The sequence below is a fragment of the Herpailurus yagouaroundi genome, unplaced genomic scaffold (assembly GCF_014898765.1).
Source record: "Herpailurus yagouaroundi ecotype Mexico unplaced genomic scaffold, PumYag 187, whole genome shotgun sequence".
Classification (NCBI taxonomy): domain Eukaryota; kingdom Metazoa; phylum Chordata; class Mammalia; order Carnivora; family Felidae; genus Herpailurus; species Herpailurus yagouaroundi.
The window spans coordinates 15,785,849-15,813,033 of NW_024412418.1; the positions used below are offsets into that span (position 1 = coordinate 15,785,849).

Consider the following 27,185-nt stretch of genomic DNA (forward strand, 5'->3'; position numbering starts at 1 on the left):
GCCTCTGCCTGTGAGACACATATAATTTATTCTCTTAAACCTTCTACTCACTCGGGGAGCCTGGGTGGCTCAGTCCGTTAAGCATCAGACTTCGACTCAGGTCATGATCTCATGGTTTGTGAGTTGTGAGTTTGAGCTCCGTGTCGGGCTCTGGGCTGACAGCTCGGAGCCTGGAGCCTGCTTCATTCAGCTTCTGTGTCTCCTTCTCTCTCTGCCCCTCCCCTGCTCACACTCTGTCTCTGTCTCTCAATAATAAATAAACATTAAAAAAAAAAAATTCTACTCACTCAAAGACATAACATTTTGCATATCTTTCAGCCAGCATTTCCGTGTCTCAGAGTTTATCCACAAGAAAATATCTAATCTATTCCCTTGAAAATTTTTACTTAATCAAGGCCTTAAACTTTTGCATGTCTTTGAACCAGCATTTCCATGTGTAAAAATTTATCCAAAGGCCATGAATAAGAAGGGTGCAAAGCTGGAGCTACCAAAAAGATAAATAAGGGCGAAGCATTATTAGGACCAGCAAGGCTGTCCGTGCCCCACCACCTCCATACCCTCTGGTCTCAACTCCCTTGCTCAACTTTGCTCATGCCATTCTGGCCACAGTGACCTCTTCATTGCTCTTCAACCAGGCAGGGGCGCTGTTGTCCCCAGGCCTCCACACTGGTTGTTCCCTTGGGCTCAAATGCCTTTCCTTCAAGAATGCATAGGCTTCACTCCATGGCTTCCTACCAAACTTCATTCACATTTTACTTTCCCAAGGAGGCCTAACCAGATCACTCTACATAAAAATGCAACCCTCTACCCCCCACCGGCACTCATGATCCCACATCTTGCTCTGTATATTTTCTTCTTTACCAGAGCAGTTACTATCTTCTAACACAAATATTTTTCTTACTCATTATGTTTACCATTCATTGCTCTCTCTCCCTTCTAGGATGCAAATTCCCTGAAAGTAATGACCTTTGTCTCTTTTGGTCAGTTATGTGAGCAGTACTTGGCACACAGATGTTCAATAAACATTTGCTGAATGAATGAGGACGTGCAATGTAGCATCATTTTTAATAGCCAAAAATTGGAAATAACTACGTGTCCAACAAAAAAGAGAATGGTTAAGTAAATTAGGGCACACAATTGAATACTATGCAGTCTTTAAAAATTCTGTTAAATAATATTTATTAATTGGGAAGTTTATTATGTGAAAAAGCAAGTTACAAAAGTATGTATAGTATGGTATCACTTTTATAAAATAATCATAATAAATTTGAATATATAAATGAATGAAAAAATATATAACACATATATATACATATATATGTGTGTGTGTATATATATATATTTATATATATATATATAGTAAGTTGAGCCCTTACTATAATTTAGGTATTCATAGGGGAGCCTGGGTGGCTCAGTCAGTTAAGTGTCTGACTTTAGCTCAGGTCATGATCTCACAGTTTGTGAGTTCGAGCCCCATAATTTTATTTCTTTGTTATGTAACAGTTTAGACAAGTGGGCAGGCCCTGTTCCATGAGATGGTCCAGGGAGCTGGGCTGGCAGGGTGCCCTGCCATCCTCAGCACATGGCTTCCACCTCTGTGTCTAAGGACTGCTCCACGATTGCCTATTTCCAGACAGGGGGAAAGGATTAGAAGAGACTTGGGCACGTGTCTTAAGGGTATCACCCAGAAGTTACACATATCAGTTCCCTTCACTTTTTAATGGCACAAACTTAGTCAAACAGCTATACCCAGCTGCAGGGAGAATGAGACGTCATTTTTATTCTGAGTGACTGTGGAGCAGCTAAAAATGTTATTGCTATAGAAAGGATATGTTTTCTATTTTCTTGTATGTGTGTGTGTGTGTGTGTGTGTGTGTGTGTGTGTGTGTGTATGTGTGTGTGTGTCTGTGTGAGAGAGAGAGAGGGAGAGAGAGAGAGAGAGTGTGTATGTGTGTGTTCATACCTCCGTATTTTCTAGCTTTCCTACCATGAACAAAAAAATAAACCTATTTATAGGCAAAAAGCATTTTACCTAACCAAGTCTCTTCTTCTAGGGAGGATACCTATATAGATTTCCTTCCTTCTTAAAAAGTCCTTCCTGAAGGAGCATCTGACTGACTCAGTCGGTTGAGCATCTGACTTCAGCTCAGGTCATGATCTCATGGTTCATGAGTTTGAGCACCATGCTGGGCTCTGTGCTGACAGCTCAGAGCCTGGAGCCTGCTTCGGATTCTGTGTCTCCCTCTCTCTCTGCCCCTCCCCTGCTCACACTCTGTCTCTCTCTCTCTCTCTCTCAAAAATAAATAAACATTAAAAAATATTTTTAAGCCCTTCCTGGAAATACTGAAGAAAAAAATACATATACATACATAATATTCAAAATTACATTTTTTATATTATAGGTCCAAGATTCTTTTAATATTCAATTTTGATGTCCCTCTTTTAAATCATAGTTACCTAATCATAAAATTTTACAGTTGAGTGAGTCTTTAAAAGTACCTTCATGTGTAAAATACACAGCAAAAAGTGTACCAAAAGCACCAAAATTATTGGAGGAGCATCTCCTTAAAGTACACGAAAGATGCCTCTATATCCCTGTGGTCTCCCAAGACTCTTGCCTGCACACTTCGAATGGAAAAATGCTCATAGGGAACACAGTTCTTCTGGCAACACAAGTATCCAGGAGATTTCCCTGTGCTAGAGTAACCCTGTGTGCACATGCTCTATAATCCCTCAGACCTGGGACAGAACGTATGCCAAACCAAAGCCCACCCTAAAATCCTGTGAGTAAGTATGTCCTAACAATTAGCAAGATCACAGTAAAATTGCTCCTGTAACCCATCACACTTTTTACTGTCCAAGTTCCTTTTAAATAATATAAATAGGGTAACATTAAGCACAAAAAAAAAATGGTTAAAGTGAAATAACCGTACAGATTCATGAAAGCTGTGGACCTTATCCCCAGGAAAACACAATATACAAAAGCAGAGAATTTTGTGGAATGAATACATCTTCCTATATCTCTCCCTGATCTCATATAGGGCATATTTCTGAAAGCTGATCCAAAAGTCTGTGCACTAGCACTGCTGAACCAAAATTTGGGGAGTGATTCCCCAAGAATCTGCATTTTTTTTTCAATGTTTATTTATTTATTTGGGACAGAGAGAGACAGAGCATGAATAGGGGAGGGGCAGAGAGAGAGGGAGACACAGAATCGGAAACAGGCTCCAGGCTCTGAGCCATCAGCCCAGAGCCTGACGCGGGGCTCGAACTCACGGACCGCGAGATCGTGACCTGGCTGAAGTCGGACGCTTAACCGACTGCGCCACCCAGGCGCCCCAAGAATCTGCATTTTAATAAGCATCTCCCAGGTGATACTTAAGACTCCCAAGTAAAGATTCCTTGGGAGTAGGATGTAAAAATTGAGAATTAAAAAGAGAGGGAGGTACAGGCTTCTAGTTATAGAATGAATAAGTCACATGGATGGAAGGTACAGCACAAGGAACATAGTCAAAGGAATTTTAATCATGTTGTATGGTGACAGATGGTAGCTACACTTGTGGTGAGCACACGATAATGCACACTTGTTGAATCACTATGTTGTCTACCTGAAGCTCATGTAACATTGTGTGTCAATTATACTTCAATTAAAGGGGCACCTGGATGGCTCAGTCAGTTGAGCGTCCGACTTCAGCTCAGGTCATGATCTCGTGGCCCCTGAGTCCGAGCCCAGTGTCGGGCTTTGTGCCAACTGCTCAGAGCCTGGAGCCTGCTTTGGATTCTGTGTCTCCCTCTCTCTCTGCCCCTCCCCTGTTCACACTCAGTCTCTGTCTCTCAAAATAAAAATTAAAAAAAAAAAAATCACATAAAGATGTAGTATCTGATATCTTTGTCAAAGGAGATAAATACCTTTGCCTGAAGGTTATGTGTAAACACACTATTTATTCTATCCACCAGAGGCCAGTGTAGGATTATTCCCTGAATTGTATAGTCTTACACTACACAATAGACACTGTACATAGACTCTACACAATATATACTATACAGAATTGGTTGTGACTCCATCAAGGAATGGGATGTGGACCACTAATACTGTAAACAATATTTTCTTTTTTCTGTATTATAGATTCAAGATTTCTTTAATATTTAACCTTGATGTTTCTCTTTGAAATCCTAAATAGGCCCCATAAATAAAACTACACTGGTGTACATCTTTAAAACCTACCAAGTACCTTCATGTATATTTCAGCTGATTCATATCACAACCATATGAGACACACTGAGAAGGCAGGATTATCCCTGATTTACCGATTCAGAGAGATTAAGGGGTAGGCCTGTAGTGTCAAAGAAGTAATAAATGCCTAGACCAGGTCTTCTGAATCCTAAGCTGGAATAGAATCCTTTCCATACACTGGCCCTGCCTGCAACAAAATGAGAAATACAAGGGCAGTATACCCAACTCTTCATAAAACAAAATCCCACCGACCGAAAAAACTTTCCTTCACCCTGAGATCATGCCCTTCTGCCTACCTGCACAACGATGTATCAACTTAAGAACAACCTCTTTTATTCACACAGGTTGGAGAAAGTTAGAGAAAGTAATTTTTTTCCATCTCCTTTACAAATAAATGCTTTTTAGGAGTTTTCAAACTTTATGAGGTGGAATAACATCTTCTGCACAAATCTGTAATAATCCAAGACCCATTCATTGGCATACAGCAATGCAAGAATACACTTAAATTATACATGTCTCTCACATTCCCTCATTTTTCAGGGTAATTCAGGGCATCTTTCATAAAAAATAAAATTAAATTAAAAAAGCTTGAAAGAAAAAAAAGAAAAATTCTGAAGAATCCACTGTTCTAATCATTCTAATTGCTCTTTTTAAAACTCAGATAGAGTGTTTATTCAATCTAAAACTGAGTCCCCCAGACCAAGTGCAATATTCTGGGTAGTGTTTTATCAGCACTATGTAAAGAATAGTGAGTATTACCTTACCAATCAGCCCCTAACCATGCAGCCCGTGACTGCTAATGTGCTTTCACACATCTAGAGCGTGTGGAGCACAGGGCACACAGAAATAAGGAAGAACGATATATCAGAGTAGGGACTGTGTCTCATTCATCTTCTATTCCCAGATTTTAGCTCAATGCCTAAACATAGCAGGAATACAGTCAATACTGAAATGATCTCAACATTTGCAAGAACTGCATTGACACTTTAATTGGGGACTAAGCCTTATACCCTGAAATTAGATGATGGGCTGCAAGTCACACAAAGTATAATTTATAGAGAAGAGGCAGGAAATAGGGTACTTGATTCACAATCCCTTTTTTCTAATCAGCAACCCGTACGCTGTAATAGCTAATGCAAAGGCAGGTTAAGTCCAGAAAACTCACAAAAATGGTACAATGATCCTTCTCTGTGCTAAAAAAACAATGGGCTCCAAGAACACTGAGCTAAGTGGTGTCACGTAAATCCATCTCATCTGGAGGCAATCCAAGTAGAGGAGAAAAAAGACACTAACAATCGCAAACTAGACAGACTGTGGTTTGATTTTCATACAAAGAAGATATGAGTTTGGTTACCATAAAGTTTCCTGTTTGTATCCCGTTGGGTTTAGCTGACCATTTCAAAGAAAATATTATTGTTCTACAGCTGAAAGATTCCAGATTTGAAAACCACTCACATTTGAATACGGGCCCGTTCAACTGAATCAAAGGACACAGTCTGAAAACCAACTCGGTTTCAAGTTAAGTAATTTACTCTTTCTCTTCAAGTATAATAATACATTTAACAACGATAAGTAAAAATAACATCTCAAGTTAAAGACAAACGCATACAAAACAACTGCGCACTCACTTAATATTGTTTTAATCAGCCACTTAAAGGCTGACCGTGACCATCTTAAAAGTTTATTTGGCCACTAGCAATTTTCTGCTTTAGTTTGTAAAAGTTCAAGATTCCGTTTGCCCAAGAAAATTCACCTCTCTCATTTATATGCACACACAAAATATATACAATATATATATACACTAAAAACATATAAGGAGAATCAAAGAAAATGATCCTTTATTTACACACAAACCCAATTTACAAGCTCATAATATCTTACTTCACTGAGAAAACACACTAGAAATTTATTGCAACAAAATACTATGTGTTAACAACATTGCCAAAAAATAAATTTAATGATTATAATTCAAAACACTGTAAATACTCCAATACATTTTCTTTCGTTGCCCAATTGCACCTGAGTTATAGCAGACACAGAAAACAAATGATTATCTATGGACCAAATATTCATGGGTAGAAAATGAATTGTAACAACCACAGCTGAAGATTTACGCTCATGTATCTAAAACAAAATGGCTTAATCAGTTCAAAATGCATCATAATTTGAGGGAGGGGAGATTTCCTTCCACCACTGAACCAGCCATTTTGTGTTATCTAATTTGTCAATTTGCTCCCTAAATGTAGTGATTTAGTGATGACAAAAGAAATAGAGAAACAAATGAAAATTGCTTAATTACAGTTTGCAGATGTTCCCTCGAAGAGAAAGAATAGGTTAATGCTGCTGGTGCTGTTTCTTCCATGGGGCTCTGCTACAAATGAGTTCCCTTTATTCAACACTTTCTTCCTCCTTGAGGGTTCTATGTGATGCTTGGTACTATGTTTTTCTGTTTTGTTTTGTTGATGCCCAGCATGGACCCCAATGCGGGGCTGGAACTCATGACCCTGAGATCCAAGACCTGAGCTGAGATCAAGAGTCCCACGCCTAACCGATTTAGCTACCCGGGTGCCCCCCTTCCCGCCGCTCGGCACTATGTTTTGATAAAGAGCTCACATACATATAACTACTGATATAAAACTAATATAAGTCAATATAAAATCAATAAAATAAAAAAAAGAATTTTTTTAAAAAATTCTTTCAGCAATACCAAAAAGCAAACAAACAAAAAATCAATAAAAATCTTCAAAAATAACACCGCTTCCTTATTCTCTCCCTGGGGATGCCAGACTAATTAGCAGGGATTTTTAATTGCCTAGTGGCTTTTATTAGCAAGTCCTCATACTATGCTTCCTACAACTTCCTCTTGAGGTTAACATCCCAGTGGCCTATGTCTTAGGTCAAGGCAAGTTTACTGCTATTTGCTGTGCTGTTTTCCATCGTGCACTTCACTGTTAAACTCCCATTTGCAAAAGCGCCTCCCAAGCTGCCTTTTTTTCTCACGTGGCTAACAGAAAAAAAGGAGAAACAGAAAGACACTGCAAATGGCCTGTGAACTAAAAACACCACTCAATATTCAGTAGGGAATTAAGTGACTGATAACAACAGCGCAGAAAATGTGGCGAACGTGCCACCTGGAAGCATGAAGCTGGGCGGTTCGTTTCCAACTTCCTCCGCTGTCTGCGGGTTGCAGGGGTATCAAAACAATGTTAAGCCCGCCGGTCTCTGTCTAATACTCGACAGGAAACAACTGCAAAAGGCTACACAGCAGGGATTATTTTTTGTTGTTGTGTTTTCTTTCATGAGAGAAAGCTGTTTTCATGCTCCGCTGAAATTCCTTTCCTGCTCTGAAGTGGGTAAGAGTGCCAGCTGCTTTCTCTATTTTTCTCTGTGGTATTTTTCTATCGCAGATTTTAAATTCATTCTTCAGACTGGGAAGAGACTCTTTGGAACACTATGGAAGTTGAAAGATGCGTTTCTAGCGTTCAAATTCAAAACAGCTTTGGGGACCAAAATGATGTGTCAACTTTGGAAACGTGTTGTTTTACGCGCTGTCACCACTTTCCTCTTTAATTACAGTTTTTAGAAGTTGTCAAGTATGAGTAGTGATATTCCTTTGGCTGAACTGACAGCTCAAAACTTATCAGTCCGGAAGCGTAAAGCAAATCCCAGCCCAAGATTCTAAGCTCTTGACAGAGCAGACGCCCAATAAGGAAAGAAACAAAAGCCTCCTGAAATGAGACTTGTGTGCCTTCAAACCAGTCACTCGGCCTCCGTGGGCCTCCGCCTCTCCAGGCAAGACACTTGTGACTCATCTTTGACGCTTCTCCCTATTCCTCTGGCACTCACCTTGGGCCAGGTGCTGTCAGGGTCTCATTATAGGCTTCCCTGCGTTCCGTATCCCCCTCCACTGCCCTCCTCCGTACCTCCACGGACGTATTTCTGCTCAGGGTCCTTGCTGGTCTCCCTGACTCCAACTGTTTCTCTCCTTCTTTGCTTCTGCCTTTCAAAATCGCTTGCAATGTCTGTCTCTCTCTCTCTCTGTTTCTGTCTCTCTCCCTGTGTATGTGTGTGTGTCTACGTGTGTGTGAATTCTACTATGGCTCCCAGTTAGCTAGCATACTGAATCCAAACAGGGGGCATCTGACATGGTCTTCTTCATGGGCTTCTTCTTCTTCTTGTACCTGTCCATTAAATGTGGATGTTCTTTGGATCTCAGAGGCCCTCCTGTTTGGCATTCTACATTCTTTTTTTTTTTTTCATCTATTCAACAAATATTTGTTTTCAACTAGGCTTCACACCCAGTGCAGAGCCCAAGGCAAGGCTTGAACTCATGACCCTAAGATCAAGACCTGAGCTGAAATCAAGAGTCAGACACTTAACTGACTAAGCCACCACCCAGGTGACCCTCAACAAATATTATTAAGCATCTATTTATTCTATATTGCCAGGCATTGCTTCAGGCACCAGAATAACATCGGTGAACAAAATCCAGCCTTCATGAAGCTTACACTCTAAAGAACATTGAAATAATCATCTTTTGAGGAAGTGCAACTATTCCTGTGGTCCACAGTATCTGCATGCCAGTGACTCCCAGATCTTGAGAAGACCTGCCCAATGCTACGAGGAAGACAGAAAAAGCAAAGTGGTTGATTATGGGCTTTGGAGCTACACTGACTCAGTCCATAATCTAATTCCACCAATAACTAGAAACATAACCTTGGAAAGTCTGTTAGGGATGCCACAACAAAATATCACACACTGGGTGGCTTAAACAACACAAATATATTTTCTCACAATTCAGGAGACTAGAAGTCCAAGATCAAGGTGTTAGCAAGGTTCGGTTTCTCCTGAGCCTCTCTCCTTGGCTTGCAGATGGCCACCTTCTTGCTGAGTCCTCCTGGGGCCTTTCTCTGTGTGTGCACATCCCTGAGGTGTCTCTCTCATAAGGACACACATCATATTGGGTTAGGACTCCACCCTTAGCCTCAATCTCCTCGTTATAGACCCTATCTCTAAATACACTCACGTTGGTGGTTCAGTTTTCATTGTATAAATTTTGGCGGGACACGGTTCAGTCCACAATAGTAAGGTGTTTATTCACCTTAAGCCTTCATGTCCTCACCTGTTTAAAAGTTGGCAATCGTAAAGATCAAAACATAAGAAAAAATTCACTAGGCTATTATAAGAAATGAGATGACCCAGGTAAAGTGCTTAGCACAATATCTAGTGCCTACTAAATGCTAGCTGCTTATCAATAATAATATTAGACTAGTTTTCCTACAATCTCACCTTCCCAGATGTTTCTGTGGGAGTACAGTGATACAGAGGAGGGTCAGATGTCTGGAGTCTGAACCCCTAACCGGTCCTCAGGCAAGGTGTTAATTTATAATGGCTTTCAGTTCTCTGAGCTATAAAAAGGGTAAGTAATGGCTCTTCTTTGCATCATTGTCACAATTAAAGTTACTCAAGACAAATGCTTAGTGAATACATCAGTGAATTAAGCTAAAATTAAGAGCACTGGAATGTCTCTTCTAACATTATAGTTTAAACAGAAACAAGGGGATGCCTGGCTGACTCAGTCATAAGAGCATGTGACTCTAGATCTTGGGATCGTGAGTTCGAGTCCCACGTTGGCTATAAAGATTACTTAAATAAGTATTGTTTAAAAAATCTAAATACCTTAAAAAAGATATTTAGATAGTCCTGCCTTTTAAGGGACTGCATTATCAGAATTGTAGTCTAAACCAGAGGTTCTCAAAACTAGTGGTACAGCTGAATTAGTGAAAAGCGTTATGAATGTAAAAATTCCTGGACCCTTCACTATAGAGCCTCTAATTTAATAAGCCCAGAAAGCATCTGGAAATCTTTATTCTTTTTTTTTTAAGCTTATTTATTTATTTATTTATTTATTTATTTATTTATTTATTTATTTATTTTGTGAGAGAGAGTGTGTGAGTGGAGTAGGGGCAGAGAGAGATGGAGAGAATCCCAAGCAGGCTCTGGGCTGTCAGCAAAGAGCCCGACGTGGGGCTTGATCTGTGAGATCATGACCTGAGCCAAAATGAAGAGTCGGATACTTAACTGACTGAGTGACCCAGGTGGTCCTGGAAATCTTTATTCTTATACAAGTTTGACATTATAAAAGTTTTTCTGATATTTAGCCAAGTTTGAGAACTACTGATCTAGAGCAGTGATGCTCAGTAGAAATATAATGTAAGCCACATATGTGGTTTTAAATTTTCAAGCAACCACATTTTTTAAAGTTTTAGAAAGTGAAGTTAATTTTAATAACATATCTTATTTAAGTCAATTTTCTAAAATATTGTCATTTTAAATGCAGTTAAAATGAAAATATTACTGAGATATTTTATATTCTATTTTTATAGAAATTCTTCAAAATCCTTGCATATTTTGCATTTATAGCTTATCTCAATTCAGAGGAAGAAAAATTTTTTTAACTTTTTAAAAAATTTTTTAATGTGTATTTAGTTTTGAGAGACAGAGACAGACAGAGCATGAACAGGGGAGGGGCAGAGAGAGAGGGAGACACAGAATCTGAAGCAGGCTCCAGGCTCTGAGCTGTCAGCACAGAGCCTGACGTGGGCCTCGAACTCACAAACCAAGAGATCATGACCTGAGCCAAAGTTGGACACTCAACTGACTGAGCCACTCAGGTGCCCCCAGGTGAAAATTTTTCATCAGAAATACTTGATCTGTGTTTATAGTAGTTCCCCGCTTTTCCATGAAGAATTTGTTCCAAGACCCCCAATGGATGCCTGAAACCCCAATCAGTACCAAACCCTATATAAACTGTTTTTTCCAGTACATACATACCTATGGTAAACTTTGATTTATAAATTAGGTACAGTAAGAGATTAACAACAAAATAATAAAGTAGAATAATTACAACAGTAACTATAATAAAAGTCTGAATTGTCGGTCACTCTCTCTTTAAAATACCTTACTATACCATATTCACTTCTTCTTGTGATGATGAGACAATAAAATGCCTATCTGATGAGATGAAATGATGTGAATGAGGCAGGCACTATGATGTAGTATTAGGCTACTATGACCTTCTGACAATAATTCAGAAGGAGGACCATCTTCTTGCAGATCCTGGTTGATCACAGGTAATTGAAACCACAGAAGGGGACTCCTCAGTATTTCATAAAATTTACATTTGAAAAAATTAATTCACATACCCAAGTTGTCCTAAACATATTTAAAAGTTTTCCAATAACTGAGCTGAATATGAGCATTTTTATTTAAACTTAAACTAATTAAAATTAAGTGAAATTTAAAACTCAAGTGGGCAGCACTAGCCACATTTCAAGTGCTCAACCACCATATGTGTCTCTCGTGCTGGACACTGCAGGCCGAATGATCACAAATCTTATGGTAACTGTACATTCCTGAAATTTGTAATGGTGATAGAGCACTGGCACAGCTCCTTAAAGAACTAAATGTGAATAAAGTGAAAAATATAGAATAAGCTCTCTTATGATTATATAAGATCACTAAAATCTAAGAAAACTTAAAACCTATTCAGAGGTTTTGAAACTCTTAATAAGAGTTTGGAACAAAGGCCAGAACACCACCAGCTTATAAAGCCACATGCATGGCCATTTGTACTGAATGTTCTACCTCAGGGGGAATTTAATTCAAATATTAACAAGTATGAAGGGAGAAGGGCGGTTGAGTCGATGGGCGTTTTTTCAAAGATATATTGAAAGAATAATAAAATGCTGAAAGCACAAAGTATTATTAGTAAAATGAGAGTAGCATAAGAAAAACCAGAAACGAAATTACACATCAAAATCAGAAATAAAATCTTTGACCTAGACATAAGAAAACAAGCTAAAGTAGATAAATATAGCAGTGAATAGAAAGCTGTTATGTGGTAATCATAAAAACTGGTAAAATCACTTGGGAACTGGATCCTATGTGTTTTAAGATTGAAAGGAGAGAATGAAAACCAAAGACTTATTTAAGAGTTAATCATAAAATCACACTATAGGGGTGCCTGGGTGGCTAGTCAGTTAAGTGTCCAACTTCGACTAAGGTCATGATCTTGCGGTTCATGAGTTCGAGCCCCACATCAGGGTCTGTGCTGACAGCTCAGAGTCTGGAGCCTGCTTCAGATTCTTTGACTCCCTCTCTCTCTGCCCCTCCCCCACTCATGCTCTGTCTCTGTCTCTCAAAAAATAAATAATGTTAAAAAAATGGTTTAATAAAATCACAGTGTATTCATTTCAACTTCCAAACTATTTTAAGTTAAACAGTTGGTAAAGTACATAACTTTAATGAAAACTAATCATGCAGCCTGAAGAACAAAACCAGAACAATGACGGGGTATGTGTATGACAGAGAGAGATTGAGAACTGGATGTAACCACTATAACCCTCCCCCACCAAAGTTACTACCATATGTAACAAAATGGAGTTGAAAAGACTGAATGTCAATTTCTAAGTCGCTGGCTTCCTACATATATAATTTCTGTGTGACCGCAATATGAGTAGTAACTAACACTTTAAAAAATGGGAGTGCACAAAAACAGATGCTCAGATCAATGGAACAGAATAGAGAACCCAGAAATGGACCCACAAACATATGGCCAATCAATCTTTGACAAAGCAGGAAAGAATATCCAATGGAATAAAGACAGCCTCTTCAGCACGTGGTGCTGGGAAAACTGGACAGCGACATGCAGAACAATGAACCTGGACCACTTTCTTACACCATACACAAAAATAGACTCAAAATGGATGAAAGACCTAAAAGTAAAACAGGAAGCCATCAAAATCCTCGAGGAGAAAGCAGGCAAAAACCTCTCTGATCTTGGCCGCAGCAACTTCTTACTCAACACGTCTCCAGAGGCAAGGGAAACAAAAGCAAAAATGAACTACTGGGACCTCATCAAAATAAAAAGCTTCTGCACAGCAAAGGAAACAAGCAGCAAAACTAAAAGGCAACCGACAAAATGGGAGAAGATATTTGCAAATGACATATCAGATAAAGGGTTAGTATCCAAAATCTATAAAGAACTTATCAAACTCAACACCCAAAAAACAAATAATCCAGTGAAGAAATGAGCAAAAGATATGAATAGACACTTCTGCAAAGAAGACATCCAGATGGCTAACAGACACATGAAAAAATGCTCAACATCACTCATCATCAGGGAAATACAAATCAACACCACAAAGAGATACCACCTCACACCTGTCAGAATGGCTAACATTAACAACTCGGATAACAACAGATGTTGGCGAGGATGCAGAGAAAGAGGATCTCTTTTGCATTGTTGGTGCTGCAAGCTGGTGCAGCCACTCTGGAAAACAGTATGGAGGTTCCTCAAAAAACTAAAAATAGAACCACCCTACGACCCAGCAATTGCACTACTAGGTATTTATCCAAGGGATACAGGTGTGCTGTTTCGAAGGGACACATGCACCCCAATGTTTATAGCAGCACTATCAACAATAGCCAAAGTATGGAAGAAGCCCAAATGTCCATCGATGGATGAATAGATAAAGAAGATGCGGTACATATATACAATGGAGTATTACTCAGCAATCAAAAAGAATGAAATCTTGCCATTTGCAACTATGTGGATGGAACTGGAAGGTATTACACTAAGTGAAATTAGTCAGTCAGAGAAAGACAAATATCATATGACTTCACTCAAACAAGGACTTTAAGAGACAAAACATATGAACATAAGGGAAGGGAAACAAAAATAATATAAAAACGGCAAAGGGGACAAAACAGAAGAGACTCATAAATATGGAGAACAAACAGAGGGTTACTGGAGGGGGTGTGGGAGGGGGGATGGGCTAAATGGGTAAGGGGCATTAAGGAATCTACTGCTGAAATCATTGTTGCACTATATGCTAACTAATTTGGATGTAAATTAAAAAAAAAATTAAATTAAAAAAAAAAGGGAGCAAATGCCTCCCCTATCAGCTCGTGTGGTGATTGATCTTGGTGTGGAAGGAAATTAGAAACAACTCTCACCCTCACTAAGATAAGGCTACATCTCTACCTTAAAAACCTATTATTTAAAAAATATATATATATTAGTACCAACACAAAGGGAAATATGATCCAAAGGACAACCAACAATGGAGGCATTTTTAACATCGTTCAATTTGGCTCTTATCTGTCAAAACCTCCTGCACTGAACCACTGGTTCAGTGGTTACTGCAGCCTCACCATGGACATTGTCTCCAATGAGTAGATTTTACTGTCCTCCCCACCCAGGCAGGGACTGGATGGCCTCCCTGTGAGCTCTCACGGAACACCCTGCTTTTCTCTATTATGGTATTTATCATACAATAGTGTAATTTTTTTGTTTACTTATGTATCTCTCCTCCTGGACTGTGTATGCTTGAAAACACAAAGTATATCTTAATTTATTTTGGGATCCTTAGCACCTAAAACAATACCTAGACCATTAGGAGGTACAGAATTAATGAATGAATAAATGAATAAATGCATTAGCAGAAAATCAAATATAAGTTTTCACATCTATGTTTTCCTAACCTAAGCAAATGATAGAAATATGACAGACAAGAAGGAAAAGGCGCTTTTTTCCTTTATATGGATAAAAGAATTACATTCACAAAGAAATTGAGATGCCAAGGATTGAAACTTAGCCTCTTATCTTTACCCTCAATAATATCAACAATATAATAAACATCTCACCAATAATGAATAAAACCAAAGTCTGCACACTGATTTTCTAATACAAATCTCACAACTTTGTCTTACTCTCTTGAACTGATGATACTATTGAGAATTCAATTACAACTGTCTGTTTGAAACACATAATTAATGTGTCTCTATAAACATTTTGATAGAACATTGTATTTATTATCAAGTATGTACCATAGTCAAAAAAAACAGAGTTGCTTTAAAAAACAAAACAAAACCCTTGCAAAATAGGATCAACATCAAGGTATTGGAGTGAGACTTTTGCTACAATATTCACAGTTTCCAATGATTTTCCAACAGTCTGAAACAGTGATGTGAATTTCTTTCAATCAGGCTATAGTTTAATCTTTTTCCAGGGAAATATTTTTAATAGGATTACTGACCCTTTTAACAGTCTTGGAAAGAAAATGAATCTTATAAGCATTCTGGCATATAACTATTATAAAAATAAATAGAACAGTCAATCAGAGGAAATTGTAATAGACTTGAGAAACCAAACTTACTCAAGAAATGTACATGAGCCTGTGTGGTGATTACCACTTTCACAGAGAGAAGATTCTACACACCAGCAAAACAAGCGAGCACACCAAGACAAATGAAGGGCTGGAAAGAACGGGAAAACTTTGAACAGCTTTCATCTCTTCCTTAAAACAAAACTAACCGCATTCAGTTTGATCAATTCTGTGGACTCCTAGGCCTGTCCCTGAGTACTATTTGGTTTTTCAGAAGGTACTTAAATGTTTCGGGGGCGGGGAGGGGAAGGATGCTTACTGATTTAAGACACATTTTTGCACTCACAATTCTTTGTGCTTTAAGAGGAATTTTTTCAGGTCATTAGTTTATAATGTGAACTGGTGCCTAGGGATATTTTGAAAGGGAAAAAAAAAGTGTGCTTGGAGATGCAGTTAATGTAACTTGCATCATCATTTATTTCAGCTCAATTTGGGGCACAAAACTGAACTCAGAATGAAGTCACCACATCTGCAACAATTTCTTTCTCAGCATGCAATGATCTTACAGAAATCTGAAAACACAATATGCCCCTTACCCCCAAAACAAAAAACATCATAACCCCTTTAAAACATTCAAGTCCTTGCAAGAAGTTCTTACTTTTCCAGAGTATGAAAATAAAGTCAGCTTTGCAACTTCCGAAATAATTTGGATTATCAAAATGCCATTGGTGGGGTGCCTGGGTGGCTCAGTCAGTTAAGTATTCGACTCTTGATTTTGGCTCAGGTCATGATCTCACCGTTGTGGGATCAAGCCCCTCATGGGGCTCTACACTGAGCATGGAGCCTGTTTAAGATTCTCTCTCCCTCCAGCCTTCTCCCCCCCACCTCATTCCACCCCCACTTGCATACACACTCTTTCCAAAACACACACACACACACACACACACACACACACACACACACAAAATGCAATTGTCATACAAAATATATTAATTCTGTTAGTTTTGCCCTTGTTTCCACACCCCACCCCAACCATTCCTATTGCTTTGTTAGGTACAGAAAGGATGGAACTAAATCATTAGGCTCTGAGAAAGCAAACATCTTCCCAAACCCAAGTTTATAGACCAAAAGATGATTTGGCCTTAAGCAAGATTAATTTGATCGACATATCATGTCAAAACAGATCGTTCACAGCCTCAAAGTAAACAAGATATTTCCTAATTTCTCCATTAAGTGTAAATAAACACATCGCCCACAGTTTTCAAGCGTAAACAAAACAAATATCAATATTCCAACTATCTTGCACAAAGTAACCAGTTAGAATCACTTTTCCTTTTCTTCATTATAAATACCCCTCTTTTACATTTGTTAAGGGCACATGAATCATGACTTAAAATCATGAAGTATCTTGAAAGTGTGATCACCCCGGAGATTATGAAACTCCCTATTCTCAATCAGGTACATATTGGAATCACCAGGGGAATTTTTACAAAATACCAATTCCTGGGCCCCAGCTAAGATTTAGAGTGGGCCCTGGTATCACCATGCTCTAAAAAACCCCTCAGGTGAGTCCGATGTGCAGCAAGGGGGAGAACCAATTGTCTCACAAATGTGGATCAGGGACCCAGAAAGGACCAAAGTTGAGACCAAGCCAATGGCAGGCCATCTGAGGCAGAACCCAGAACAAAGACTACAAACTCAAATGCCTACAGGAGCCACTTCGGTGAATGAAGCAGGCAACGCATACACACTTCTTCACAATGTGCGAATGCCAGAGGGTGTGACAAACAGGGCGCTCACAGGGCAAGGGCTCCCCAGCTCTAGCTGATCTTGCCATCAGGGAAATCAGAGGTAACAGGTCTTCCCTCTTAATCAGAGAAGAAGACCATAAATCAAGATTTTTTATGTAACATTTCCCAACTTTTAAAGGTTGACTCAATCGAAAAAACACAACACCACTGTATGAGGCGAGCAAGACACATAATGAAACACACAACATGGGCTTGGACTTTAGGCTTCAGTTTATCACTTCCAGTCTGGAGGGGTGTTTCCAGTCTCCAGTGACCATAGCATCATTATCATCCCAGTGACAACAACCAACAATGCCTAGCATTGAGTATTTCTTGTGTTAGCCACTCTGCTCAGGGTTTTACTTGGAGTCTCTCAATTAACCTTCATAAACCTTTAAGGCACCATTATTACCCACCCCCCTTACTCAACTGCCTCTCCCAAGGTCACATACCTAGAAAGTGGCAATGCCAGGACCCAAAGGGATACAGTGTAACTCCATAGCCTATATTACGCTATATTTCTTAAACATTTTAAACACGCTTTTAAAAACCTCTACTCTTTGTGCTTATATCTCTTCAAAAGCAAATGAATTATACGAAATGATTTCTCAGGTCCCTTTTAGTTCTCAAATTCGATGGCTCTGACTCCATAACACAACTCTTGGTTGTAGAAAAATGTTGGAATTTGCATGCATCAGTCTCAAATCCCTGATATGCATTAGCTGATCAAAGGAAAGGAATGAATGAATGCTTATTAAATAGTCTTTTTGAAAAAACAGCAAAGACACAAAATTATAATAAAATTCTTTATCTCTACTGCTCTAGAGAGTTGACTTCCCCATTTTACCTTTTGAAAGATGAGTAAAAGTGCTCAGAAATTCTTCATATGTTTGTTCATGACAATTAACAAACTTATCCAAGACTTCTTCAGTTAATCGATCTTCATCCATGATCTCCAATTCTGATATTCGGGCAGGCATTCCTATTCACGAGGCCACTTTATCTATGGGACAAAGAAAAGCATGAGCTAGAGAGAGTTGGGGTACCAGCCTCTCTTGAAAATGTTGTAGAGGGGCGCCTGGGTGGCGCAGTCGGTTGGGCGTCCGACTTCAGCCAGGTCACGATCTCGCGGTCCGGGAGTTCGAGCCCCGCGTCGGGCTCTGGGCTGATGGCTCAGAGCCTGGAGCCTGTTTCGGATTCTGTGTCTCCCTCTCTCTCTGCCCCTCCCCCGTTCATGCTCTGTCTCTCTCCCAAAAATAAATAAAACGTTGAAAAAAAAATTTAAAAAAAAAAAAGAAAATGTTGTAGAAATTTGCAGAAATTCAGTCTTTCAAGGTGAGAGGTACTTCAAAGGGTATGTCGACCACCCATCCAACGACAACAATAACAGCTAATATTCATTAGCTACTTATTTAGCACTTACTGTGTACCGGGTGCAGTTCTGAGCCCTTCGATGTTAACTTCCTAACAATCCTAGCTCAGGTCACAGAGCCAGTAGTTAGAAGGACCAGTTCCAGGAGTCAGATCTAGAACCCATGCCCTTAAGCACTTCACTGTGCTTCACCTCTAGCCATTGTGTGATACCCCTGCCCCCACCACGTGCTACTGTACTGTTGCCACCAAACAACTGACTCATCTGTGCTTTAACACATCCAAGGACTGGGAACTCCGAACATTCCAAAGAAGCCTTTGGACGGCTCTATCAAAGACTCCTTCAAAATCTCTCTCCCTGCACATTTCCCCAACGGGGCCCTGAGCCCCTGGGGATCATATTGCACAATGTCAATCCTTCTTATACATAACATCCTTCCAAATATTTGAACAAGCCTATGCTGTCCTTTCTCAATTTTATCTAACTCACTTAATTTTTTTTTTTTTTTTTTTTTTCAAAACCAAGCTCAGAATTCAGTTTCTCAGGGTACCTGGGTGGCTCAGTCAGTTGAGTATCCAACTCTTGATTTCAGCTCAGGTCAGGATCCCGGGGTCGTGGGATTGAGCCCTGCGTCAAGCCCCATGCTGAGCGTGGAGCCTGCTGAAGATTCTCTCTCTCACTGTCTGTCTGTCTCTTTCAGGACACCTGAGTGGTTAGTCAGACACTTGTCTGACTCTTGATTTCAGCTCAGGTCATCATGATCTCACGGTTAGTGAGTTCAAGCCCCATGTCAGGCTCTATGCTGACAGCTCAGAGTCTGCTTGGGATTCTCTCCCTCCCTCTCTCTCTCTGCCCCTCCCCCGCTTGCACGTGTACACTCTCCCTCTCTCTGTCTCAAAATAAACATTTAAAATTACAAAAAAGTTTCTCTCCCTCTCCCCCACCCCCACTCTCTCTCGATGAAAAAAAAAAAAAAAAAGAATTCAGTTTCTCTCCGGAGGCTTTAGCCTTCCAATCCCATCACCACAGAGAGCTAATCACAATTTCTCTGTGCGGCCTCATACTGTGTCTATGGTTACACTTAACATACTGTATTGGAAATAGTTGTATAGATTTCTGTGTCCCATTAGACATGAAGCCTGTGACAGGCAGGGCCCATGTCTTTCCTTCTTTGTATCCCAAGTGTTAAATAGCTTAGGACATGGCATACAGCTGGCACCCATCAATATGAAGCTAACATTACTCATTTGAGCAGGTAGGGTAGTCAAATACTGCTAGAAACTGGCAAAACTCAACTAAACTTGCCCAATTATTTCACCTGTGCCTTAACACGACACAGCTTCAAGCGGTTCCGCTCTCCTGAGCAGTCTACCCGGAAGAGATTTCACACTGCCTGCATCCCTTTAAAGTATGCCAACCAGAAATGAAGACAAGACTCCAGATATGCTCTGGATCCAGTGAGGTTTGACTAACTCCCACATTCTGAATACTGCACTCCTACTATATGCTGAAGTGTGTTCACATTGCTGGTGGCCTCTTCACATTGTTAGTTACTTAACATACTGCTAAACGCCTGTCGGCTAGGACACAATGCCTCAATCCTTGAAGTCTAACTTTGTTTTTCCTTGTGATATTTCACCTTGTTAAATTCCATTCATTCGGTATGAAATATCATAGCTTTGAGAAATTTACTATCTACAGAAAGCAGAAGAGTAATTACTGCCTAAGAAGTATAATTCGTGGGGGATAATAAAAAGGAGGGTGTTCTCTGACAGTGTACAGGAGGGAGAGAAAGCACCAAGCTTCTTCTAGTTTTCCAAAACAAGCACAAAATTTTGTTATGTTATTAAATTTATTTGGTATCTACCAGAAGTTCAGAAAGACACAGAAATGTTTTCATAAGATGATGGCCAACCTCATTTGGTGGCAAGACCTGATCTGAATTAACATGAAAGTATCTATGGTTTTTATTAATACTCAGTGTGACCACTCAGACGTTTCCCTGAAGAAATTCTAAGGGGGAATGCTTTTGAGGTGTTTTCCCGGACCCCACTGAAGATTTTGTGTAACACATGGTATTACCCCTGATTACCTTTCTAAACTCCAAAAAACTCTAAATTCTGAAACACATCCGACCCTAAGGGTTTTAAATAAGGAATTGTTAAGTTTCACATACTTCACAGGATTGCAGTGAGAATTAAATGGATATAAATGAACCCTCAAACAATGTTAGCCATGATGATCATGATGATAATGGATCAGCCTTGGTATTCTGTCCATTGCCTCCACAAAGACCTGCCTTGACTGTGTGTGGCCCCCTCTGACTTTGAAGGCATTGATGTAACCTCAAGATAAATCGAGATAAGCCCGCATGCTTTACAACCCTAGACAAAATATGGTGCTATCAAAGTCTGAAAACCACAAAAAATAAAATAAAAATAAAAGGAAAAAAAATTTTTTTTTTAATTTTTTTTTCAACGTTTATTTATTTTTGGGACAGGGAGAGACAGAGCATGAACGGGGGAGGGGCAGAGACAGAGGGAGACACAGAATCGGAAACAGGCTCCAGGCTCTGAGCCATCAGCCCAGAGCCCGACGCGGGGCTCAAACTCACGGACCGCGAGATCATGACCTGGCTGAAGTAGGACGCTTAACCAACTGCGCCACCCAGGCGCCCCAAAAAGGAAAAATTTTAATGTAACTATATATGAACTCAAAATGAAAGAAACTGTTTCAAACTATTTGTAACCTGAAAATTAAATACAGGAAAAAGTATCAGTTAGAGTTTATGCAAATTCACCCGTAACACTGCCAGGCTTCAGCAATTCGAAGTTTAATAAACTATGCTTGCAGTTGCCAGATAAAAAATAATAAATTCAAAGGTGGCTATTATTTCACTGTCAGTAGGACATGGACTTAGTTACAAGAATGTTAACGTCAATCTGCTTTTCCAGGATGGAACCCCAGCGAAATTCCAGCTCTGTATGACATCAATCTCTTCCTCAAATCTACTTCAGCGGCAAATACCGAACAGAGGCGGCCAGGCTGTTTTACATTGCTGTAAATGTCTCCTTGTGGATGCTTTAAGAGTGACAATAGAAAATCTTTTAAACTTCCTTTCCAATTCTCGAAGTGGTAATATTCTGAGATTTTAGCCTTAACACATCTCAGTTTTACCAAAAGGATATAATTAACAGGCTATGCACAGGACACATTCAAACTCCTTCAAGGCCTTTAATTTAATTCATGTGGTTATCCCAATACAGAAGAGGTAATGTTTTTACTGACTTTATAAAGAGTTTTGTAAATTGTCATCATCTGAAGAGTGTAACAAATACGCACCTTCAAATTTAGAACTTTCCTTATCTCTAAAAATGCAAATAGCCTAATGTTAAAAGTCCCCAGGGACTGACAGAGCAGGTAATCATTTACCAGACAGTCAAGTGGTTTATGCAAATCCTAGTGGTTTTCTAGAAGGAAGCAATGCTTTTTCAGTTGCCATTCACGTTTATTTGTTTTTATCGTGAAGTATTATTTCTAAAAAGGAAAAAGGGGGAGAGCGAGCGAGAGCGAGAGCGACTTGCCCATAATAGGATCCTTTATTTTGGCATGAATTTTATATTTTAAGGCTTAGAGCTCCACATGAAAGACCCAGAACTTTTGTGACAACAAGTAAATGTGTAGAAATATTGACTGGAAAATCACACACAACACTTTCACAATCACAGCCTCCAGAGGGAAACACAGGGTGGATATTTTGCTCTGCTTGGACTACTAAATTTCACAGGAAGACCACAGGCTTGGTTCTCTTCCTACCCAGTCACTGAGAGATGGAGAGAAAATCACAGAACCTTCCCGGGGTCCTGTTTTCTACTACCAAATAATGAAACTAACAACCACCCAAGCCAATTAGTGCTCTGTGGTCTCTGAAAAGCATAATTATGAAACATGGCATGTGGAATTATCACCATTGACTTAACACAACTTTGATGTTTATCTGCAGACCTCTGCCTAATGCAACCTACCTAAACAAATTGCAACCTTCAGAGGTAAGAGTGGTAAGTCTTCGGAAACAAGTCGCCATGAGCTGGTCTCCCCTCGAAGTGTATAACCTGCTTTTAACAGCATAAAGAATTGTACGTTGACAAAAATGGGGTTGTCTTTTTTAAACTGTGAGGTTTACTGCTGATATTTTAAAATAATAAATAACAACACATTTTTAAAGAGTTGTGCAGAGGCTGTCAAAATCCACTTCCTCAAATGTTCATAGTTCTGCTCAACAAGAATCTCCTGCTGTGCCGAATGGTAAGATGGAATATTATCAAAAGAATTCACCTTGCCTACAGAGATGAAACTATCAACCTTGGTACTTCACAGGATGGGTCTTCTTTTATTTTTTGGAAAATGGGCAAATTTCAGAAAGACCAAAATTACATTGCAAGTGTACTGACTTATTTAGATGATAGAAGAGACCTGGTATGAACTGATTTCTTCTGCCTTGACTGAACTACACCTATTTTGCATCCTCTAATATTTTTTATGTCTTTTAGATCATATTAAAGAGAGAAAGAAATCCAGTGATTGAAATTGTCACAGATTCTCAGGGTTGAGAGAAACCTGGAGGTCATCTAGTCCAATGACAGAGAATAAATAAATCTGGCAAAGAAACTTTAGGTAGGGTTTTTGTCAAGTAAGGACTACTGATGAGGAGCAGTACTATGGTTTGCATATCAAAACAGTAATGACAACATGCTTATGACTATGAATTTCAAGGCAAACATGAAGGCAGCAGGAAATTAAGGAAAAGGCAGCAATCTCATCAGGATTGTTATAACCATGCCCCCAACTACATCCTGTACCTCAACAACATACAAAAACCTTGAGGCAAAGCAAGGCAAAGCATATGTGTATACGTGTGTGCACAGTAACTCCTCTGCTGCGTCTTATCAGAATGAGATAAAAACATACAATTCTAGCATCAAAGAATACACTGCACTTCAAGTTATAAGCTTCTCCCAAAGAGACTTTCCTAACACTTAAAGGCACGGAATTCTTCATTATCACCAAAATGTTGATGGCATAAGCATCTACATGTCTATATAAAGACTTCCCTAGGCACACTTCTGCATTGAGCTTTAAGGGCAGCACTTGGAGGGAGGTGAAAAAAGCTTGGGGATTACTGCCGACTACAGAGCTTCAGAAGAGAGAAGTTGTATTGTCATCCATGCAAAGGTCTTAGTAATAGGAATTTCGCAGCTTATTTTTTCCTTGACAAAATCTCACCGTGAGGAAAAGAGAAAAAAGAGACACCCATACTAAAAGCTGCATCTAACAAAACATGCGAGCTAAGTACATGCTCACCATGAACACAGATACAAGAGATGCCTTAAGAGAAACAGATCTAGTTCCTTTCCTAAAGAGGATTATAATCTATGCACTCTATATAGGACTCCATTTTTGTAACAAGAATGACTCTGATGATCCATATGTGTGGTGATTATTTTTATTTTTTGTATTTTTTTGGTGATTATTTTTAAATTAGAGCAATATGGAATGGAGTGAAAGTATTTTTTAATGAAGGCTGTAATAGTAAGAACAATAAAAACATATCAAGACAAAACAGTGGATTTTATAAAAGAAGCAGTAAAAAAATATATAGACAATCTTTAGGACATAGGACTAGGCAAAGAGTTCTTAGAACTGACACCAAAAGCATGTCTCTAAGAAGAAAAAGTGATATATCCTATAACCCAGCAACTGCACTACTAGGTATTTACCCAAAGGATACAAAAATACAGATCCAAAGGGGCACATGCACCCCAACGTTTATAGCAGCAGTATCAACAATAGTCAAATTATGGAAAGGGCCCAAATGTCCATTGACTAAGGAACAAATAAAGATGTGGTGTATATGTATGTGTGTGTGTGTGTGTGTGTGTGTGTGTGTGTGTGTGTGTACAGGTGATGTATACAGGTGAACATAGGGGAAGGAGGGAAAAAAAGAGAGAAGCAAACCATAAGAGACTCTTAACTGTAGAGAACAAACTGAAAGTTGATGGAGGAAGGTGGGTGGGGGATGGGCTAAATGGGTAATGGGTATTAAGGAGGTCACTTGTGCTGAGCACTGGGTGTTATATATAAGTGATGAATCACTAAATTCTACACCTGAAACCAATTTTACAATATATGTTAAGTAGAATTTAACAGGGTGCCTGGGTGGCTCAGTTGGTTGAGTGTCCGACCTCGGCTCAGGTCATGATCTCACAGTTTGTGAGTTCGAGCGCCGCATTGGGCTCTGTGCTGACAGCTCAGAGCCTGGAGCCTGCTTCTGATTCTGTGTCTCCCTATCTCTCTGCCCCTCCCCGGCTAACGCTGTCTCTCTCTGTCTCAAAACATAAATAAATAAATAAATAAATAAATAAATAAATAAATAAATAAAAATAAAAAATATATATAATTTAAATAAAAACTTGAAATAAAAAAAGAAGAAAATGTGATAAGTTAAACCTCATCAAAATTCAAAACTTTGCTCTGGGAAAGATCCTGTTAAGAAGATAAAAAAGAATCACAGGCTGGGAGAAAACATTTATAAATTACACATCCAACACAGGACTAGCACACGGAACATATAAAGAACTCTCAAAACCCAACATTAAAGAAAAGTCCAATTAAAAAAAAAAAATAAAGACATGCACAGACATTTCACCAAAGAAGATATATAAATTGTAAATAATCTAATGAAAAGATGTTAATATCATTAGCCATTAAAGGAATGTAAATTAAAGCCACAATGAGATACCCCTACACACTCATCAGAATGGGTGAGACAAATCATCAGAAAAATTGTGAGAACACCAATTTTGTGTTGTGGATATAAGTGGGGTAACATTAGTCTGGCAGTGGTGATAGAGCTGGGTATCTTGACTATCGTATCTTGACATGTGGCTACACATGTCAGACAGCTGAACCACACACACAAATTGTGCATATGTAACTGGTAAAACCGGGATATGTTCTATGGATTGTACCAATATCAATTTCCTGACTTTTATAATGTACACAGATACACAAGATGTTAACATTGCAAAAGGCTGCAACAAGAGTGCGCAAAATCTCCCTCCCTATACATTTTTTTGCAACCTCACATGAATCCGTTCTGTGATCTGTAATTATTTCAAAGTTAAAAGTTTAAAAGCGGAAAAGGGGAGCAAGAGAAGAAGGCTAAGGCAAGTAAGGTAAAAGAAAAGATTTAAGAAAATAAAATTATGCATGTTGATTGTTTTTCCCCTGCAGAAAGCTCTGGGGGAATGGGAATAACACTAATCCATAAAATTACATGTTTAAGCAGAAACTTTCCTGTTGAAAAATTTGCTTCCCTTTCCTGCTCATCCATCCAAGCTACTGTAATGAGGTTTCTTGAGGCTATCATTCATTAAGCCTTACTGTTCATCAGCAGATTGTATAAAATCAATTTTATGTCCCCAAAATATACTCTTCCTTCAAGCTGTTTAAGTCAATCCAGAAATGTCTGCATTGACTCACTGAGGCAGGTCAACTGAGTATTAGACTGTTTTCAATTACACAGTTATTAATTCCATTAAGCAAAGAAAAATGCACACAGTTAAGCATTCAAACTTCCTCCCCCCACTTGTTTCCTATAATTTTTTTTAAAAAGCAGATTACCAGTGGATATGGAATCTGAAGGATATACCCATAAGACAAATTTCAGAAAATCCACTGTTTGGGAAATCAGAAAGACTACTTTTTCACTAACCACTTTTGATTATTTGCTTTGTTGAAAAATTTCATTATGGGTAATCACAAGTAAATACCCTATCTTCACCCCCTAGTAAAACTCCAACAAGTACATTAACTCTAGGCTAGTCCATTTATCAAGAAAAATGTGCCACACATGTCCTTCAATCACTTTCAAAACTGATTTCCTATCTTCAGAAATGTGATCAACTACATCAGTGCGTTATGAATGGTGACGAGTCTTTCATCGAACATTTTTTCAAGGTGCCTGATAAAGCTGTGAATCCAGTAGAGGCAGTAGAGTTTCTGAGTCAACTTTATAGCTCTATAACCATGCAATAATATTTCAATCATAAGAGAATTTTTTTTAGCTCAGTTGTAATCCCACCTTCACAGGGGATGCAATGCCCCATTAATGCTTATGTTACCTGTATTGCATAAGAATTGTGGCACAAAGGTACCCACTCTTAATTAAAGCTATCCCCTTCTCTCCAGCGTCCTGAGCCTGTAAGCCACCTGCACAGTGCACAGTACTGTTACAATACCAGAAATCCTGCTTTAAAGCAAAATCCACACAGCCAGTTAGAAGCAGGTGTAGACAAACCCAGCTAAACCAACTCTGCTTGCAGAAATTCATTTCTTTTTTTTTTATTTTTTTTAATTTTTTTTTTCAACGTTTATTTATTTTTGGGACAGAGAGAGACAGAGCATGAACGGGGGAGGGGCAGAGAGAGAGGGAGACACAGAATCGGAAACAGGCTCCAGGCTCTGAGCCATCAGCCCAGAGCCTGACGCGGGGCTCGAACTCACAGACTGCGAGATCGTGACCTGGCTGAAGTCGGACGCTTAACCGACTGCGACAT

General features: G+C 39.1%; 1 protein-coding gene across 6 annotated transcripts in view; it reads right to left on the reverse strand.

The window, feature by feature from the left end:
• IFTAP (intraflagellar transport associated protein) overlaps positions 1-27,185 on the reverse strand; it is a 66,513-nt gene that overhangs the window by 30,118 nt on the left and 9,210 nt on the right. For 5 of the 6 annotated variants that reach the window (XM_040495422.1, XM_040495417.1, XM_040495418.1 and 2 more), the window contains exon 2: positions 18,043-18,198. In XM_040495422.1, the coding sequence (XP_040351356.1) occupies positions 18,043-18,175 (133 nt within the window). In that variant the 5' untranslated portion in view covers positions 18,176-18,198. Of the gene's footprint in view, positions 1-18,042; positions 18,199-21,367; positions 21,485-27,185 lie in introns of those variants that run through there. The other variant, XM_040495419.1, reaches the window with a different exon arrangement.